Source organism: Sarcophilus harrisii, chromosome 4 (genome assembly GCF_902635505.1).
Source record: "Sarcophilus harrisii chromosome 4, mSarHar1.11, whole genome shotgun sequence".
In the NCBI taxonomy this organism is placed as follows: domain Eukaryota; kingdom Metazoa; phylum Chordata; class Mammalia; order Dasyuromorphia; family Dasyuridae; genus Sarcophilus; species Sarcophilus harrisii.
In genome coordinates, this window is record NC_045429.1 from 410,153,415 (window position 1) to 410,172,799 (window position 19,385).

Sequence of the window (19,385 nt, forward strand, 5' to 3'; positions counted from 1 at the left end):
AGCAAATTGGAATAGAGAACCAGTCTTGAAACCAGAAGAATGAGGTTAACTTCTAACATATACTGGCTATGTGACCTTAGGCATGTCATATATGCTATGTAAGCTGATGGTCCTCTAGGCAGCTTTTTAATGTTATACATTACAGAAAAGGTGCTAAGTTGCATTGGTCCTGAGCTGCAAGGAACTGAGAGCTCTTTATACCAATTAAATCATAGATCTAATCCCTATCCTGATCTTAAGTAGCCCTTTTTTCTTCCTTAGCTAACATAATACTTGAAGCAATAGATTTTTGATCATCTCTATCTCTGTATCATACCAATGGGTATATAAATAATAGAAGTTTTCCATATTCTTGGTTTGGTGGTAAGCTATGGCTATGTTGTTTAGTCATTTTTGAGTCATGTAGAACCCTTCATGATTCCATTTTAAATTTTCTTAGCAAAGATACTGGAGTAGTTCGTCATTTCTCTCTGTAACTTATTTTACAGTGGAGAAAACTGAGGCAGAAAGAGTTAAGTGACTTTCCCAGAGCACAGAGCTAATAAGTATTTGAAGTCAAATTTCAACTCGGATCCTCCTGACCCCAAGCCCAGCACTCTATCCACTGAGCCACCTAGCTTTCCTGAACTATGAATATAGAATTCTGTATAACACTGTCAGAAACAACCAGTGTTTAACTGTTGTTATTCTCTGGGCTAAAGAATGAGTTGTTAGGTAATATTAGTAGTATAAAAAGAAAAAAGTATTTAAAAAAACCCATGTTCTTAAAAGAAATAGAAGGTGCCCCCATGGCAGCAGTAGTGATCATGAATATTGCTTCCTTCCTCTTAATTGAGGGAACCCTCCCATTGACATTGAAATGAATTATTTTTTCATTTTCCTCTTCCTCAGAATTTATCCAACTAAACAGAATTTTGTCAGAAATGAGGATATAAAGGATTTTCTTGAGTAAGATTGAGTAATTAGCATCCAGACTGATGGTACAGGTAATCTACCCCACCAACACAATGAGTTAGCTAGCATAACCAGAATGTTCCTGGGCTCTGGCTGATGTCCCAGAAGCCTTTCCCACACCATGAAGTAGGCTGCCTGGATCAGACACCCCCAGAGAGATGACCCAATTTCAGCCATCAGTCCTTAACATCCCACCTCAACATAGACCAGTCCATTCCACAAAAGGTTTTAGGAGTAGAATGCTCCCCTATGTTATTTTTTAAAATTCCAACTCACCTTCCTTATTAACCTCCCATTATTGTCCATCTCTGCCCCAAGTTGCTGACCTCTCAGTCCTTCCCCTCCCCTGAATTCTTAGCTCCTTATGAACCACTCTAGGACCTTAAGTCACAAGAAAGTACTTAGTCAATGCTTCTTCATTCATTCAACTTCCCGTGGTCTAGCTGCTGTGAAGATATGGCTTCCTTAGATATTGATTCCTATTCTTATGCCATACTGGGAAAACAATCAATGTTTTGCCGCTTATCTGCCTATAACCCATTTGGGAGCTAGGTGACACAGTGGATAGAATGCTGGGCCTGACTTCCAGAAAAGCTGAGTTCAAATTCTACCAGCACTGTCAGCTGTATGATCCTGGGCAAACCATTTAACTCGGTTTCTTCAAATATAAAAATGTAGTTAATAATAATACCTACCTCCTAATAATCCACATAAGCATTTAGCCCAGTGCCGGGGACAGTAATTAATATTTGTAGAGCATATACTATGTATTTAGGAAATGCTTAAGTACTTGTTTCTTTCCCCTCCCCCCCTTCCCTTCCCTTCATATAATTATCCCTTCCACATCATGGGGTTTAAGGACATGGCATTCTCACAATCTGGAAAATCCATATGAAATTTTTTGACCCTCCTTTCATAACAGAAAAGAAATTGGAAATTTTTTTCTTTTTGGTTTATTTGGAGTACCTTGTCGTAAAATTTGGGTTACATATTAGATCATAAATTCTGTGTCATCTGCTGCCCTTCTTGTGTCATCTGTGGCTTTGGCAAAACTCCTATTTAGGGGGAAGCCAGATGGATAGAGCACCTGTCCCGGAGTCAAGAAGATCTGAATCCAAGTCCAGTCTCAGACTTTTAACACTGACTAGCTATACAATCCTGAGCAAGTCACTTAACCCCAATTGCCTCACCAAAAATATTTTTTTCTTATGTCGATCCACAATATAGCAAAACTTCAATGGGAAAAGTTGTTATACTATATTATATATATATATATATATATACATATTTTATATATATTATACTAACTATATATATAATTAATAACTTATACTAACTATACTCTCAAAAGCTAGATCTATAACTTAACAAAATTATCTTATTATCTTCTGCATTTATTGTTTTCTTGTGCCCCCAATCTGGCCAAAAGGAAAATTATTTTATTGGCAATCAGAAGACTGGGTTTTAAATGTTGGCTTTGCTGCTAAGTATCTGTGTGGCCTTCAATAGGAACTCACCTTGGACCTGCATCCGAGTTCTCACTAGGTTCAGTGGGTAGCTGGCTAATTGACCACAAAAGTTAGATGAGGCACTACATAACAGCAACACCGATGTCCCAGGGTTTACTGAATCTTTGGCATAATTATCTAGCCAATAATTCTTCATAATCTGTTAGAGAACACAGAAGCAATTATATGCAAATTTAAGCTATTCTGCTTAAATGAAATGAAAAAAATGTAATGAAAAAGTTATTAAAACTTTTTTTTTCTTTCTTCTGAAATCCTTGCCATCTGCCAAGCTGACTGATTTTGTAGGCTAGATTAGTGCCAAAAGAAGGTGGAAGCAATTTCTACAACTACTGTCTGATATAACAATTCAGGGATAAAGTATGAGAAGCTGTGGGCATACATACTCCTCTGATTCTTCATAGCTCCCTTACTGACTTTGAAGTAAATTTAAGCTTTATAAAACCAGTTATCAATTGCCTCACTCCTTATATGTCATTCTAGCTATAGTTGACCCAATTTTAGAATAAAATGTGTTTGATGACTTGAAATTATTTTCAAACCCAATATAGCAAAACTATTTCTATTAATCACTATTTTTGGGGGCAAGACAATCTGGGAAGATGGTTTTTGTTGTTCTAGAGCAGATGATCGCTTTTATCTAAAATGCTCTGTGACTTCTAAGTGGTTATAGATGAAGTCATCTACAAGCTGGAGTACAGATGGTGTGTACAATTTTAATGTCTAAAACTTATTTGAAATGGCTACTATCTTAACAGTATTTTAAATTATCTGTGTGAATTTTTGTAGGATTTTGAACTTTATATTTGTGACCTGAAGTCATTATTGAAAACTGTGTTACTTCATAAAATTGAGAGAATAAATCATTAAATTCAAGAATGAACTATTTTAAATATAGTAATCAGAGTTTGGGTCAACTATATCTGGAGGCAAAATGTTTAGATGAGCTGAGAGGCAAGAAAAAAAGTAATTTGTCATTCACACTGGAGTATGAAGTAGTACAAAGAAGGCAAAAGAAAAAAATGCATTCAAAAAACTTCGGACAAGACCTGGACTTATCATTTCATTTGGATGGAAAACTCTAAGTAAGAATATTCCCTCTGCCAAGACAGGTCAGGACGTTTTCTGCAATTTAGTCTCAAGAGCTGTCTAGAGTATGGAAAGATTAAATCCCACAACTAGTCCCACAGGAGTGAGACTCAAACTCAGGTCTTCTTAGCTGCAAATGCAAATGCCTATCTACTCTCCCACACTTTAAAATTGGATAAAACTATAAATGAATTGCATTAAGTCCTAAAAAAGCAATAATTGAGATCTAGTTTTGGAATCTGGAAGTTCCCCATGTGATCCTGGGTTATTATTATCTTTCAATTCTTTCAGTCACATCTGGCTCTTTGTGACCCCATCAGAGGTTTTCTTAACTCTAGGCAAGTCATTTAACCCAGGTAACACAGCTTGTAAGTCTTCCCGACTCCACGTGGGGCACTCTGTCCACTACACTACCTATTTGCTCACTTAAGTTTCCTAAATTATCAATACCCCCAAGCAATTTTCCTAGAATTTGCAAAGCTGGTGACCGATCCATATTGTTAAGAATAGGTTTCCACATAGGGAGTTCCCTTCCCTGTAGCTTTAGACAACCTGAGAGAAAAGATTTATTAGCCAATATCTTGGGGAGATATAGAGTTTCTTCCTTCTTCTAAAGTCCTGATTTTAAAAAGGAAAAAAGTTCAGTCTCCAGAAGGACTTATTAATAATGAGAATGAATTAACTTATCCTTCACCTGACCCAATGCAGCCCTAGAAGGAATCTCTAGTTGCAGGTGAATTCCATTCAATCAAGCTTGGGTTGAGCCAGATCTCTTTGTCTAGATAACTCAAATTTAGGGGTTGAGATAGTTTCTCTGGCCAAAGGTGACACAATGTCACTTTTAATACCTCATTTTAATACAGCTCACCTCTTACTGTATTATCCAATCAGAGTTAATTGCCACCCTTCAGGAACACCTACTCTTTGAAAGGTATATAAACTCTGAGCCCACTACCATGATTGTCTTTGGTCTAAAAGAGCTAGTCAAATGACCATATTTTTATTAACAATATACTGGCTTTACTAATAAAATAATTAAATTATCCCGAAACTCTGTCTCTCAAACCTTTTTAATCACACAAACTACAATAATATGCTATGTTTCACATAGAATATGGCAGAACCATCAATGAGTCTGTACTTTGGGTTGGCTTTCCAGTAGGGCTAACGAATTCATGCTATTCCAATTGCCTGACCAGTGATATATTACTGTTAAGATGATGTATCAGGATTCAGAGAATAGGTTGTAGCTATCAAACCACTTAAAAGCAAATAGATGATAGAGGAATTAAAATCAGAGATTTGGGTGCTTGGCCAAACTCATCTTTTAACCAATTCCACTGGAAATATTCCAACTGCCTTTTTCTTCTCTTTCTTATCTAAAAATTTGAATATATATATTTGAATATTTAAATACATATTTGAATATTTGAGTGTACGTATGTGTGTATACATATATCCATGTGTATATACATATATCCATTTTTATATATACATTTACATATGTTTTGGGCCAAACATTAAAGTCAAATATAATTCACAAGGATAACCAAAAAAATGAATAATATTAGCCAAAAAGAGGACCCCTAGACTAATTAAAAAGATGTGGTCTGTTATAAAAACCCAAATTGAACTAGTATATTTCTTTAAATATAATTGAAGATTAGTTTTCTTCTTAACTCAACTGCTATAACTCACCTTGAGAGTAAACTCACCTCATAGAGAGATAAATCTACACCAGCATAAGGAAGGATGCTCAGAAAGTTAGGGATATAGCCTTTGTAAAAGGTTCCAAGGGGTTCATTCTTCATTATTTTTATGGCACAATTAAGTATTCCTGAGTATTGTCCAGTTTTACCTAGAGCCATCCTTGTCCTTATAACCTGAAAGCAAAAAAAATGTAGTCAAACCTCTGATCAGATTTATCAAACCCAAAGCACTTTAATGAATTATGTCATTTTAGCCAGTCAATAAATATTGAGTAAGCATCTATAATATATCAGGCACTGTATTAAGCACCAGAGATATAAATAGAGGCAAAAAATCACCCTTGCCCTCAAGAAGCTCATAATCTAATGGATTATTTCACTGATACTATACAAAATTCCAGAAAGGAAGAAATCTTAACAGTGAATCATTTCCTCAGCTGTGCATATTTGCAACTGTCTACAGCAAGGCTGTTCAAACTGAGGTTGGTGAAATCTTGCTCTGGTTCCATGGGATATTGGGAAAGGCTTCAGTCAGACTGTGATATGCAACTTTAGTCTCAAAAGAAGCCAGGGATTCTAAGAGACAGAAGTGAGGTAGGTACAATACTTTGTATTGTAGACATGAGAAACAGCCAGTACAAAGGCCCAAACAAGATAGAACATCATCTGGAAAAAGTGGTAAATAAGCCCATATTGCAGAATCACAAAGTCCATGAAAAGTAATAATATGAAAGAAAAGAAATAATATGAAAGAAAGTAATAATATGAAATATGAAATAAGGGAGGATTCTGGGAAGATGGTAGAAAAGGTCAGAAAATTCCAAATTCTTCAGATTTCCCCCATAAGACAAAATAGTGCTTCAGGGTGAACATAGAGCAGTAAAAATAAACAAGAGTTGGGGTAGAACAATGGTCCTCTTGGGACAAACTAGAGACAATTCCCGCGTACACACACACACACACACACACACACACACACATCCCAGGATGGATGTTTGGTCTGTGTTTAGTGTAAACACTTCCAGACCAGCTTAGGAAACAGAAAGCTACAAGTCCTGGGGCTAGCTAGGTTGGAAGGTAGCCTTAATTCCAGTCACAGGAATTTTCACCTCGTAGATAATGTGAGGAGTGGGGGTCTATGCAGGGGAAGATTGAGGTGTATAAGGAACACCAGCTATGCTGCTGGGATGCAACCCTGGGCAAAAAAAAATCAGTACGTGCCAGCTGAGTGGAAAAGGAGTAAGGGGGACTCTGCTGGTTGTGGGCACTTCAGGAGGCTGGAGTTCTTGGTTTCAGGTCAGAGGGGAAAACTAAAGAAGGACCTGAAGGCACCATACCCTATAGTCCAGACTAGAGGTGATTACAATAATAAGCTATTATAAATTAAAAAACAAAAAGTAAGCAAAGGAGAAAGAACCAAGAACCCAACCATGAAAGTTACTATGGGAATAGAGGCTGGAACTTATCTTCAAAGGAAAATATTGAAGCAACAAAAAAAGCTTCCATTATCCCAAATATTCCAATAGCATCAAATGGTCACCTGCCCAAAAATTATCACTGAAAAACTTTAAAAGACTTTAAAAATCAAATGAGAGACTGAGGGAAAAGCCATGGGCTCCAGAGATAAAAGGACCTGGATTCAAATCCTATCTTTGATTCTTACTACTTACATGAACTTGTAATGTGACACCTTTAACAAGAGATTTTCTCTTTTCAATGTCCACAAATAATAGACCCAGACACAATCCCGAGTGGACAGGTTGTTCTGAGGAGTCACACTTGTAAGGCTTCAAGATGCCATTAAGCTGGCACTGAGAGCCAAACCCTTTCAGAATCTAAAGTTGTTGTATTTCATTCTGGACAAAGTGTAAACATCTCTCTTTCCTTTCCTGGGGATGCTATAGCACATTGCTAGACCAGATAGATTGGGGCAGAAAGAATTCATTCACAATCTGTCTTCTGGTTTTCCTGTTCTATGTATTAGCTTAAAGGGCAAAGCCAATAAGCTAGTGTGGGAAGAAGAGTGGGGAAGATTTATAATACACATTCCCTGGAAGTTCAGAAGGTTGTTGTGCCTTGGGAAATGAATGGTGAGAATGTTTGCTGCTTGACTCATTTCTTGTTTTGCATCTTTCTATTTTAAGTAGATGTCCTTTTACATCGCTGTGATGTTACATGATTCAATCTGGTTGGTTGGAAAAGAGAAGCAGAGAAAACAGTATGAACAGTGATCAAATAAATGGCAAATTGATCACTGGCACAAGTAGAAAGATGGCCAGGAGAAGGGTTACCTCTTTGGTAGGCACTGGAGCAAAGAAAGAAAGTATGGAGGAATGATACAGATAGATAAAATAGAGGAGAACAAGAAGTTCAGATCAGATGGCTTCTACCTTTGCAACAGAGTAAAGAGGAAAAATCTTCCGCTGAGAAAGAGGCAGTATAGGATAGTTTGAAGACATTTCCAGAAGCTGTTGTGGGGAGTACAAGAGAACACAGAATCATAAATTTAAAGTCAGACAGAATCTTAGAACTCCCTAATTTTAAAGATTGAAAGATTAAGACTAAATTGAGGTTTAGATTAATTAAATTAATTTGATTAAATTAATTAATTTCAAACTGAGATCCCTCTGAATTCAGAGTGGGATTGTATGTACCATTGAGGGATCATTTGTGATTAGAATACATCAGTTTCCAGTGGATCCAGTTGGCATGGTTTGCAATTTCTCTTAGTGCTGTTTGGTAATTTGTGAGTAGGAACAGGAGAGTAGGAAGATGGTGTAAAGCAGGGTTGTGCTTTAATAAGGGATGAGCACTGAGATCCACAAAGGCAAAAGATTTCAGAGTAGAAGACGTGTTGCTGAACTGGTTAATTTTAAGGTCAGCACTGAAAAGGGAGGAAAGTGATGGGATTTGAGAGCCAAGAGGGATAGAATAAGTAGACACCATAATGAGGACAAAGATTAGGTTCCAGTGTGAGATAGAGAGATGGATGGAGGATATGAAGATGTGATCAAAGATAGGAATTTCACATTTCTGGATCATGGAACAAAATAGTTAGGGATGAAGGTTAAAGGGTTAGCATTGCTGTGTGTCATGAATGTGATACAAAGGCACAAAGGCATTAGAACTGGGGAAGCTAATGAACTGGGAAATTGGGTTGTTGAGGGGGACATCCATATATACTGAGAACAGGGTTTGGGGCAGAAGAGAAGAAGCCAGCTAGTGAAATCCTGCTCTCTACTGCAAAAAGACAAGATATGGAAATTAAGGGAATACACACTGGCAAAAAGAAGAAAAAGGTTTGGGGATAGAGAAGATAATGAGCAAAAATTCAATTTGAAATGCCTTTGTGTCATCCAGTTTGAAATGGACAATAGTCAATGGGTAAAGTAGGTCCAAAGCATAAGAAAAAGTCTAGAGCTAGATAACCAGATCTGGGAGTCATCTGCAGAGAGATAATAAAGAATGCCCAAAGAGGAATGATATGAGGCAGGGGTGTTGCCAGACTGTGGAGGAGCTTGAATATTAGACATTCAAGGCGCTGGTGGAATAAACTTCAAATCCTACTGTTCATTTGCTTAGATTTAAAGTTCAAAAACCTAATCTGGGGCTTTATTAGAAAGAAATACATTTTACAATTCCAGTAATCAATTTTTTACAATAGTCCTTACCTCCATGGGGTAAATTAAGGTCTGTGTGGTCGCTCCAGCCAAAGAACCAGAAACAAATCTCTCAATATTGTTAATTTGGGTGCTGTCTGTACTAGTGAGCAATTTCTTATACTGTGTGTGTAAATAAAAGGATTCACATATATATTAATGCTGAAATTAGAGAGAGATTAGTTCCAAAAAGAATACCATTTATTTAATATGAGTTATCATGATCAAATAAGATTAACATATACAGTGCTTTACTAACATAAATTTGCAAAGTATATAAATGCTAGCTATTATGTTATATTATTGGATATTAGATAATGTAGAGGGCTGGAACTTTGGAGAAGTATACTTGAAACAGGGATGCTTACAACAAGGTGTTAACTCAGTAGAATTGATGAGATGATGGTTCTCTAGTTTGCATATACTTAGTACTTAGCATGATGATTTAATGTTTCTCTAGTTCACACGTATTCAGTATGCTGAAACAATGTAATTGTAATAGGGTATTTAAGGACTGAGAAGGATTGGAAATGAGGCATTCCATCTTTGACCAGCCTCATGGTATCTGTCCTGCTTTTATCACTTCTCCACTAAGACCAAGGACTAAGGCTGATTCTGAGGTTCTCCAGAAAGCTAGCCTGAACATTACAAGGCAATATATTGTTATATATTATATAAAGATAATATACTTTATAATAATATGTAAGTATATTCTCTATTGTATAAATATATAGAATTATGTCTATGTAAATATATTACATATTATAATATGTCCTAAATTATTATATAAGCCCATATCCAGTAAAATTTATAGTTTAAATGTTTATGCATTTGTGGACTTGAATATTAAACTATTAAGTAAATCACTCTTCTTGAGCCTCATTTTTTTCTGTTATCACTATCACTGTGTAAGCAGAGTCAGATAGATACTACATTTGAAACAAAATCACAGAAACTCAAAAGAGGTAGGAAGTGCATTTTATATGCACCTTTTGATGGTAAAGGGGATTCAGAGGTAATAACTAACAATGCAATGTATTGGGAATAGCTTTTTTAAAGCAAGGATATTTCATTATAATTGATTTTTCTTGGAGACCAGGCAGTAATAATCTAATAAAACCTTCTAGGTTACTATATGAAGCTTTGATTTCTAAACCAAAGTATTTTAGCCAAAATTTATAATGTCAGTCATTACAGAATTATGCAAAGATCTATTTTACTTATTTTATAAATAGAAGCATAAAATATTATTAATAGAACTATAAAAGTAATGTTAAGAGAAATAAAGCAATTAATTAATTTGTTATACTAAAAATGAATTATTTTTCCACTAAGGTGATCTTTTGGGCTTTTTATAATGCAAAAATTGTTTCTTCTTAATGAATTTTGTAAATATTTTACCTGGTCATATGCTGAAACCTTAATAGTTGTTTCTGGTACCATTTTTAAAATATTTATACTATTTCCCCTCCAGAGAGATAGGATACCTCCTTCTCTAATCATATGCTTAAATCCCTCAGTAAGGTGAATATGCTTTGACTGTACATTCTGGATCTATAAAAAAGGAAAGAGAAGGACTCAGTGTTGTTATTCAAGATGTTTTAGCATCCTACAATCCATTTCAAGTAATGACAATAATACTAACAAACTTTATATATGCCAGACACTGTGCAAAGAAGTTTACAATTATCTCATTTGATTTTATCTCATTATTACATCATTTTGACAAGTTTATAATTACTCTTAAAAGAACACAGTTATTGAAAAGCACAATATGGAGCAGCTTAGTTCAAATTCAGCCTCAGATATTTGACACTGATTAGCTGTGTAGTCCTGGACAATTCACCTACCCCAAATGTCTCTAAAAAAAAAAAAAAAAAAGGCACAATAAGTCCTCTGTAAAGGATCAATTAGAAAATGGGCAGAACCAGGAGAACATTGTACACAGTATCAGCAACATTATGTGATGATCAATTGTGATAGACTTGGCTCTTCTTAGCAATATGGTAATTGAAGACAATTCCAATAGATTGGGATGGAAAATGCCATCCGCATCCAGAGAGAGAATTATGGAGACTGAAAAGTGGATCAAAGCCTATTATTTTCACTTTTTTGTTTGTTTGCTTTTTCTTTCTTATGGTTTTCTCCCTTTTGTCTAATTTTTCTTACACAACATGACAAATATGGAAATATGTTTGAAAGGTTTAACCTATGTTTAAACTATATCAGATTGCTTGCTGTCTTGGGGAGGGGAAAGCTAAGGAAGGGAAGGAGAAAAATTTGGAACACAGTCTTCCAAAAATGAATGTTGAAAGGATATGAACAGATAATTTTCAGATGAAGAGATTGAAAATATTTCCAGTCATATGAAAAGGTGCTCTAAATTATTATTGATCAGAGGAATGCAAATTAAGATAACTCTGAGATACCACTACACACCTCTCAGATTAGCTAAGATGATAGGAAAAGGCAATGACGAATATTGAAGGGGATGTGGAAAAACTGGGACACTAATACATTGTTGGTGGAATGGATCCAGCTATTCTAGAAAGCAATTTGGAACTGTGCTCAAAAGGTTATCAAACTGTGCATACCTTTGATCCAGTTTTTCTACTAGGCTTATAGCCCCAAAGAGATCTTAAAGGAGGGAAAGGGACCTATATATGCAAAAATGTTTGTGGCAGCCCTTTTTGTAATGGCAAGAAACTGGAAACTGAGTGGATGCCCATCGTTTGGAGAATGGCTGAATGAGTTATGGTATATAAATGTTATGGAATATTATAGTTCTATAAGAAATGATCAGCAGGATGATTTCAAAGAGGGCTGGAGAGACTTACATGAATTGATGCTAAGTGAAATGAGCAGAACCAGAATTTCACTGTACATGGCAAAGGCAATATTATATGAAAATCAATTCTGATGAATGTGGCTCTTCTCAACAATGAGACGATTCAGGTCAGTTCCAGTAGTCTTGTGATGATGAGAACCATCTACACCCAGAGAGAGGACTGTGGGAACTGGGTGTGGATCACAACATAATATTTCCATTTCTTTTATTGTTGTTTGCTTGAATTTTATTTTCTTTCTCATTTTTTTTCCTTTTTGATCTGATTCTTCTTGTACAACAAGATAATTGTATAAATATGTATGCCTATATTGGATTTACATATATTTTACCATGTTTAACATAGATTGAATTACTTTCCATCTAGGAGAGGGATGTAGGGGAAAGGAGGGGAAATTGGAATACAAGGTTTTGCAAGGGTCAATGGCAAAAAAAAATTATCCCTGCATATGTTTTGAAAATAAAAAACTTCAATAAAAGAGAATGTTAAAAACTATCTTTACATATATTTGAAAAAATAAAAATATTGAGAAAAAACTAAAGGATTAGCTAACTTTGGCAGGGACCAGTACATCTATAACACATGAAAAAGACTTTTATTAGTAGAAAGTATTTCTCATTTCCACTGCATGCATATTTTTGCCTTCTGCTGTGTGACAGTTTACCAGTAGATTTATTAATAAAATAGTTATTATCCATTGATACACTTGGTAGTCAGAAACATTGTTAATAAATGTTTCTTCTTGTTGAACTAATGTTTACCATGTGCAAAGCCATGGAGTCGGGGGAGGGAGAGGCAAGAAAGAGCAAGGAAGAGGGGATTGACCAGAGAGATTGGGATGATTACTGCCTTCAAGAAATTAAAAATCTAGCACAGGAAATAATGAGATACATAAAGAACCTGAACATCAAATGGACTTAAATGCATCAGAGTGGTACAATGGATAGAGTACCAGCCCTGGAGTCAGAACAACCTAAATTCAAAATCTGGCCTCAGACAATTACTTAATTACTAGCTATATCACCCTGAGTAAATCATTAAAATTACCAATTGCTTCACAAACAATAATAATAATAATAAACGCACCAGAAAGGTACAAACAAAATTCATGAGAGAATAATAATATAAAAGGTGTAAGAATACATTCTAAGATGTAAAAATACATTCTAAAATATCATAGGAGAATTAAACAGCACATAGAAAGGAGCAACTATTTCTTTCATCTATTCAGCATATAACTATTGAATCCTCTTCCTCTTTTCTCCATCATTGTCTTTTCATCTTTTCTCCCCTATTTCTGTCTCTTCTCTTTACCAAAGTGGTCCTGGGGGTGGAACCAAGATGGCAGAGTTGAAGCCAGGAAGCTGCTCGAGCTCTCCCAGTTTCCTTGAAAACCACATGAAACCAAGCCTCTGAGTCAGACTCTGTCAGAGTCTGACAGAATGAAACCCCTCTCCAGATCAGGATAGATTGGAAGACCTTCAAGAAATGTCAGTCTCACTGGGATGAAAAGGGTGTTTAGCCCAGCTGAGAAGGAGTCTGGGAAAGCCAGGGTTTTAAACATAGCAGATCAGAAAATAAGACCTTAGGTCCTGGCTCAATAGTGGAACCAACTAGTGGGGCAGCCTCCACAACCTAATCAATATGCAAATTATGGGAAATCAGGCTATTTCTTGGAGAGAAGAGATACAACTATCCCATGTTGTGAGAAAAACACCAAACACAAGGGGCCCCTGTGCTAAAAACCAAGACTCAGAGCTGCATAAGAAGCATAGAACAGTGCCCCTTTACCTCAGGAGCAGAGATTGGCCATAAAAGGAAATGCAAAAAGAAAAGGAGAGAAAATGAGCAAGAAACAGAAAAGAACCTTAACCATAGAAAATTACTATAGTGACAGGGAAGATCAAAAAACTTACTCAGACAAGGACAAAATCTCCATAGAAGAAATCTCAAAGAGTGCTATAAATTGGTCTGAAGTCTAAAGAAGCTTCTTGAAAGTGCTCATGAAGGATTTTAAAAGGCAAAAAAGAGAGGTAGAAGAAAAAATGAGAAAAGAAATGAGGTATGCAAGAAAGAGTCAACCACTTGGAAAAGGAAGGCAATTCCTTAAAAAATACAATTAACCAAATGCAAAAAACATCCACTGAAGAAATCAATTCCTTAAAAAAACAATAGTACAAATGCAAAAAAATCCACTGAAGAAAACATCTTGAAAAGTAGAATTAATTAAATGGAAAATGCGACACAAAAGCTAACTAAAGAAAATCATACATTAAAAAAATAGAACAGGACAAATGGAAGCTAATGACTCTGTCAGAATCAATAATCAGTCAAAAAAGAATGAAAAAATGGAAGAAAATGTAAAATAACTTAATAGAAAAACAGCCAATCTAGATAATAGATCTAGGAGAGACAATTTAAAAATTGTTGGTTTACCTGAAGACCATGATCAAAAAAAGAGCTTGGATAGTATTCTTCAAAAGTTCATCAAGGAAAAATTGCCCTGGTATATTATCATTAGAGAGGGAAATAATCATTGAAAGAATCTATTGATTACCTCCAGAAAGAGATCTCTTCTCTTTACTGAACTCAATTCCTTCTTTTCTTCTCACTTCCCCATACTTCTTTCCTTTTCCTTTCCCATTCTGGGTCTTATTTTCTTTCTTCTCTTTCTTCATATTCCCATCTGTCCTTGATTCATGATGTCTTATTTCTGATAGATTCCATTATTGCTCACTCTGCTTCCCACTAAGTGCTCATCCCCTTTCTGAGGATATTTCTTTTCCCTGACAAGGACTTATATCCCTGTGGTCATCCACATCTTTCAGTATTTTTTTCTCTGATATCACTTTTCATTTACTTTGTGTTCATCATTTACGTACATGGTTTTTTACATGTTGTCATCTCCATTTCAAAGTAAGTTCTCTGAGGGCAGTGACTGTGTTTATCTGTCCCTGTATGTCCAGCATATAGTGAAATTTCTGGTCCATAGGGAGGCTTTAATAAAAGTTTATCAACTTACTCACTGATCCCTGTATGTGAGACAAGTAAGTCTGCTGGTATTATATCTAAAGATAGTAATATTTTTGTTATATCTATCAGAATACCAATTATTCTATTCATTCCTTTAAAGGAATATAACAATAGCAACTCATTGAATCTGTTTTTTTTAAGTTTATTGTTCCTAGAAAAATCACTAATTGAAATAGTTTTAGATATCTAAATAAGGGTTTTCAGTGACTGAAACTATCCCAATATGAATAGCTCACTGGAACTTAGAAGGATGAATTCTAGTTGAAGAAATTACCTTTTACTAATCTATCAAAGAAATCAATATACTACATTTAGTCCTTTTTGCCTTATTTGTCCTTTTGTCTTTCTTTTGGAATTTGTCTTTCATGGTGGAGTAGAGTAGAATAGAGTAAGAGAGGGAATTTCTCTCTTTTCTCTCCATTAGAACTGGTATATGGCACCTGGAGAAAGAATCAAACATATGCTTATCCAAATAACCCAAAAGTTAACTTCTACAGAATGTGCAATTATAGCCCAAGATATGCCCATTATCAGGGCAATGATAAAGTTCCTGCATAAGCACATGGCAAAAGCAGACATGTATTACCCCAAAGGGAAATTCAAGGACAATCTTTCTAAACCCCAACCTCATGTGTAGAGGAGGGAGGTTTTAATTTCCTAGGTGGTATAACTCCAAAATCTAGCCTTCTAGTTAGAGAAGGGAAATTACTTATTCAACACCATCCTTAGAGATTACCTCAAATAAAATCTTTGAAGGAAAAAACTGAAAGGAGAATAAATAGCTTAGAAGAGAAAATGGTAAGCCTAATACAGTTAATGGACTCTCTGAAAATTAGAGCAGACCAAGCAGAAACAAAGATATTTTAGAATAAAATCAAAGGATAGAAAAAATAGGAAAAATCCATAAGGAATCTACTTTCAAAAATAAATGATTAGGAAAATAGATCAAGGAATGATCATTTAAGAGTCTCTGGACTCTTCTTAATTAATAAATGGTCAAAAGATATGAATACGCAGTTTTCTGATGAAAAAAATTAAAGCTATCAAGCATTATTAGAAAAAATGCTCTAAATCACTATTGATTAGTAATTATTGATTAAAGAAATAAAAATTAAAATAAATCTGAGGTTCAACCTCACACCTATCAGATTGTCTAATATGACAGAAAAAGAAAATCATAAATATTGGAGGGGTTTGGCAAAATTAGGAACTAATGTGTTGTTGGTAGAGTTGTGAATGTCTAACCATTCTGGAGAACTATTTGGAATTATGTCCAAAGGACTATAAAAATGGACATACCATTTGATTCAGCAATACTACTGCTAGATCTGTAGCCCAAAAAAGGGAAAAGGATCTGCATGTACAAAGATATTTTTAGCAGCTCCTTTTTGTGGTGGCAAAGAATTGGAAATTGAAATGATGCCTATCAATTGGGGAATCTACCAAGTTGTGGTATGTGAATGCAATGGAATATTATTATGTTATAAGAAATGATGAGCAAGCAGATGTCAGAAAACCCTAGAAAGACTTACACAAACTGAGCTGAGTGAAGCAAGCAGAACCAGGAGAACATTGTACATACTAACAGAAACATTGTGCAATAATCAACTATGACAGTGATCCAAGACAATTCCAAAAGACATGTGATGGAAAATGTCATCTACATCTGGAGAAAGAATTATGGAGTTTGAATGGAGTTCAAAGCAAATTATCTTCACTTTTTAAAAAATTCTTTATCATTCTTTCTCATGTTTTTTTTTCTTTTGTTCTTTCACAACAAGACTAATATGAAAAATATATGTAGCATGATTGTACATGTATATTGGATTGCTTGCTATCTTCAGGAGGAAGGAGGGAAGGGAAGGAGGGAGAAAAATTTGGAACTCAAAATCTTACAAAAATGAATGTTGAAAACTATCCATGTAACTAGGAAAATAAATAAAATGCTGTTAAATGCAAAAAAAAAAGAAGAAGAAGAAGAAGAAGAATCATTGAACACTCTGAAAATCATGATTTTAAAAAGCCTGGACACTATAGTACACTTTTCCCTAATCAGTATAATCTATTATAAGCAGAAAATAAAGTGAAAATAGAAAGAATATTCTAATTGCCACCTGACAGGAATCTCAAAAGAAATGTTTCAGGAATATGATGGCCAAAATCCATAGCTTTCACATCAACAAAAAGAACACAAATAGCCAAAAAGAAACAGTTCAAATACCAAGGAAACAGATTCAAGATCATATACAACTTGTTAGTTAATACTACAAAAGAATAGAGATCTTGAAGAATGATATTATGAAGGACAAAAGATGTAGACTATAACCAAAAATAACTTACCTTACAGAGTTAGATATAATCTTATGGGGAGTGGGGAGAGAGATGGGAGGAATGACTCTTAATGGAATATTTATGCATTTCTGATGAAATGGTCAAATCTGACTTGGAACTTTGGAAAGTAAGCATAAAAGTTAAGAGACACATAGAAATAGAAATTGATTTGAGCAATTGGGAGTATATAATAATGATAATATTATAATGGAAAGAAGATCCAAGTTTTCCTTAAGAATTTATATCTTCGAAGAGTTTTGAGAGTTAAACAGGAAAAACAGGCAGATCTAAAGGTAGATTCATTTTGTTCTGAGACTTTTAAGAGGGAGAATAGAAGAAAAAATAAAAGAAGTATACTAGTATGGAAAGGAAGAAGAAGGGGATGAATTTTGCTATTTCTCATATTTGGATTGCATGAAGAAAAGAGTATACAAACATGGAAAAGGTAGGAGTGGCAACAAGCATGCAATGAATCTTGCCTTTTGATGGCTGAACACAAACCATAAACACACAAAACATTTGGTGTGCAAAAATATCAAACTCAACAGAGAAATAGTTGGGAATAAGGATGGGGGTAGTTAAGAGGGAGAATAATACCAGAGAGGTATTATTAATAATAATAAGTAATAATAGGCAAACAAATTTCCTGATTCTGAAGAGGAAAACAAAAAGGAAAAAGGAAAAGAAATAAAAACTAAAAGCTGCATATCATTGGGGAATAGCTGAACAAAGTATCATATTAAATGTAAAGAAACAATAATTGTGTTTTAAAAAATTATTAGGGATGATTTCAAAGAAATCTTAGAAGGCTTATACAAATTGATTTAGAATAATGTAAGAAGGCCAAAAGAATAATTTATACACTTAATAACATTGTAAAAATAAACAAGATTGACAAGCTTAAGAACTCTGATTAACATAAAAACCAACCAGAGGCTCAATAATAAAAGTATTTTATTCAGCTCCTGACAGAAAGGTGATAAGCTCAAGATGAAGAAAAAGACATATTTTTTAAAATAAAAATTTTAACTGCTCATTTGTTACGTATTTTGAAAACTTTTTAATGTACAAAAGAGAATAGAAGGAAGCTCAGAAAAAAAAATTATAGCAGGCCAACTTTAAAAGTAATACACTGAATTTATTATGCATTTTTCAAAACAAGTGGTATGTAATTGAGATCCACAGCTTGATAAAAATCCCCTTTTATATTCTACTTTGTACATGGAAATTTTTGGTGGATGTTAAGAATAAAAAAAATTTTAAAGAAAAAAAATTAAAGATTACAAACACTGATGATATAAACCTGGTGACTAGGAAAAAGTTCTCCAGAATTTTCAGAATAAAATTGACAGCTAACCCAAAGGTAATTGAAAAATTCACCATGGACCTAAGCATGTTATCATAGATGGAAAGCTGAAAAGTTCTTCAGAAGTCTATTTTATAATACAACCCCTCTCATTTTCCTCATTGACTAACTTCTATTAAAGAAGCAGTATAAATGATATCAAGAAAACATTTGATCAGAAAATGAAGTAGACGAGTCATAAATTTATGGAGCATTTTAATCTGATTTTTCTTGTGCAACATGATAAATGTGGAAATATGTTTAAAAGAATTGTACATGTTTAATTTATATTTGATTATAAGTTTAAGGAGAAAGGGGAAAAATGGGAAAGGGAGGGAGAAAAAAATTGGAACACAAGATTTTGCAAAAGTAAATGTTGAAAACTATTTTTGCATGTATTTTGAAAAGTAAAACACTATTACCATTTTTTAAAGAAGAAGAAAAAATTCATAGAGCAACTACTAGGTGGCTTAGTAGATAGCATGCTGCACTTGGAGTCAAGAAGATTTAAATTCAAATCTGGACTCAGACATGTGACCTTGGGCAAGTCTATTCACCCTGTTTGCCTCAGTTATTCAACTATAAAATGACTAGGAAAAGAAAATGGCAAACTATGCTATAAGGAATCCTGGTGAGTAGGAATCTTAAGCAAGTCTAAGTCATACTTTTTATGTAACATTTTGCTGAGAACATGAGAACATACTTGCAGCTATCTGATGGAATTCCAGGAAAGCACAAAGAAGTTGAAAGGCTACTGTTAATTAATGAATATCCTTTATGGCAGGCCTGTGTTTACCCCAGAAACCTGACCAATTTCTGGAGTAAACATAATCCCTAAAGGAATGAACAAATATTCTCCTTGGTGGGCCTCTTGTGGTGGAGCATCCTGTACC

The 19,385-nt window shown here is 34.6% G+C and overlaps 1 protein-coding gene across 2 annotated transcripts in view; it reads right to left on the bottom strand.

Annotated features, from left to right (window-relative positions):
• Positions 1-19,385, bottom strand: part of LOC100922478 (calcium-binding mitochondrial carrier protein SCaMC-1-like) — a 63,017-nt gene that overhangs the window by 23,475 nt on the left and 20,157 nt on the right. For both annotated transcript variants that reach the window (XM_031967186.1, XM_031967185.1), the window contains exons 6-9: positions 10,339-10,491; positions 8,950-9,060; positions 5,285-5,452; positions 2,472-2,622 (exon numbers count right to left, since the gene is read on the bottom strand). In XM_031967186.1, coding sequence (XP_031823046.1) covers positions 2,472-2,622; positions 5,285-5,452; positions 8,950-9,060; positions 10,339-10,491 — 583 coding nt within the window. The remainder of the gene's footprint in view (positions 1-2,471; positions 2,623-5,284; positions 5,453-8,949; positions 9,061-10,338; positions 10,492-19,385) is intronic.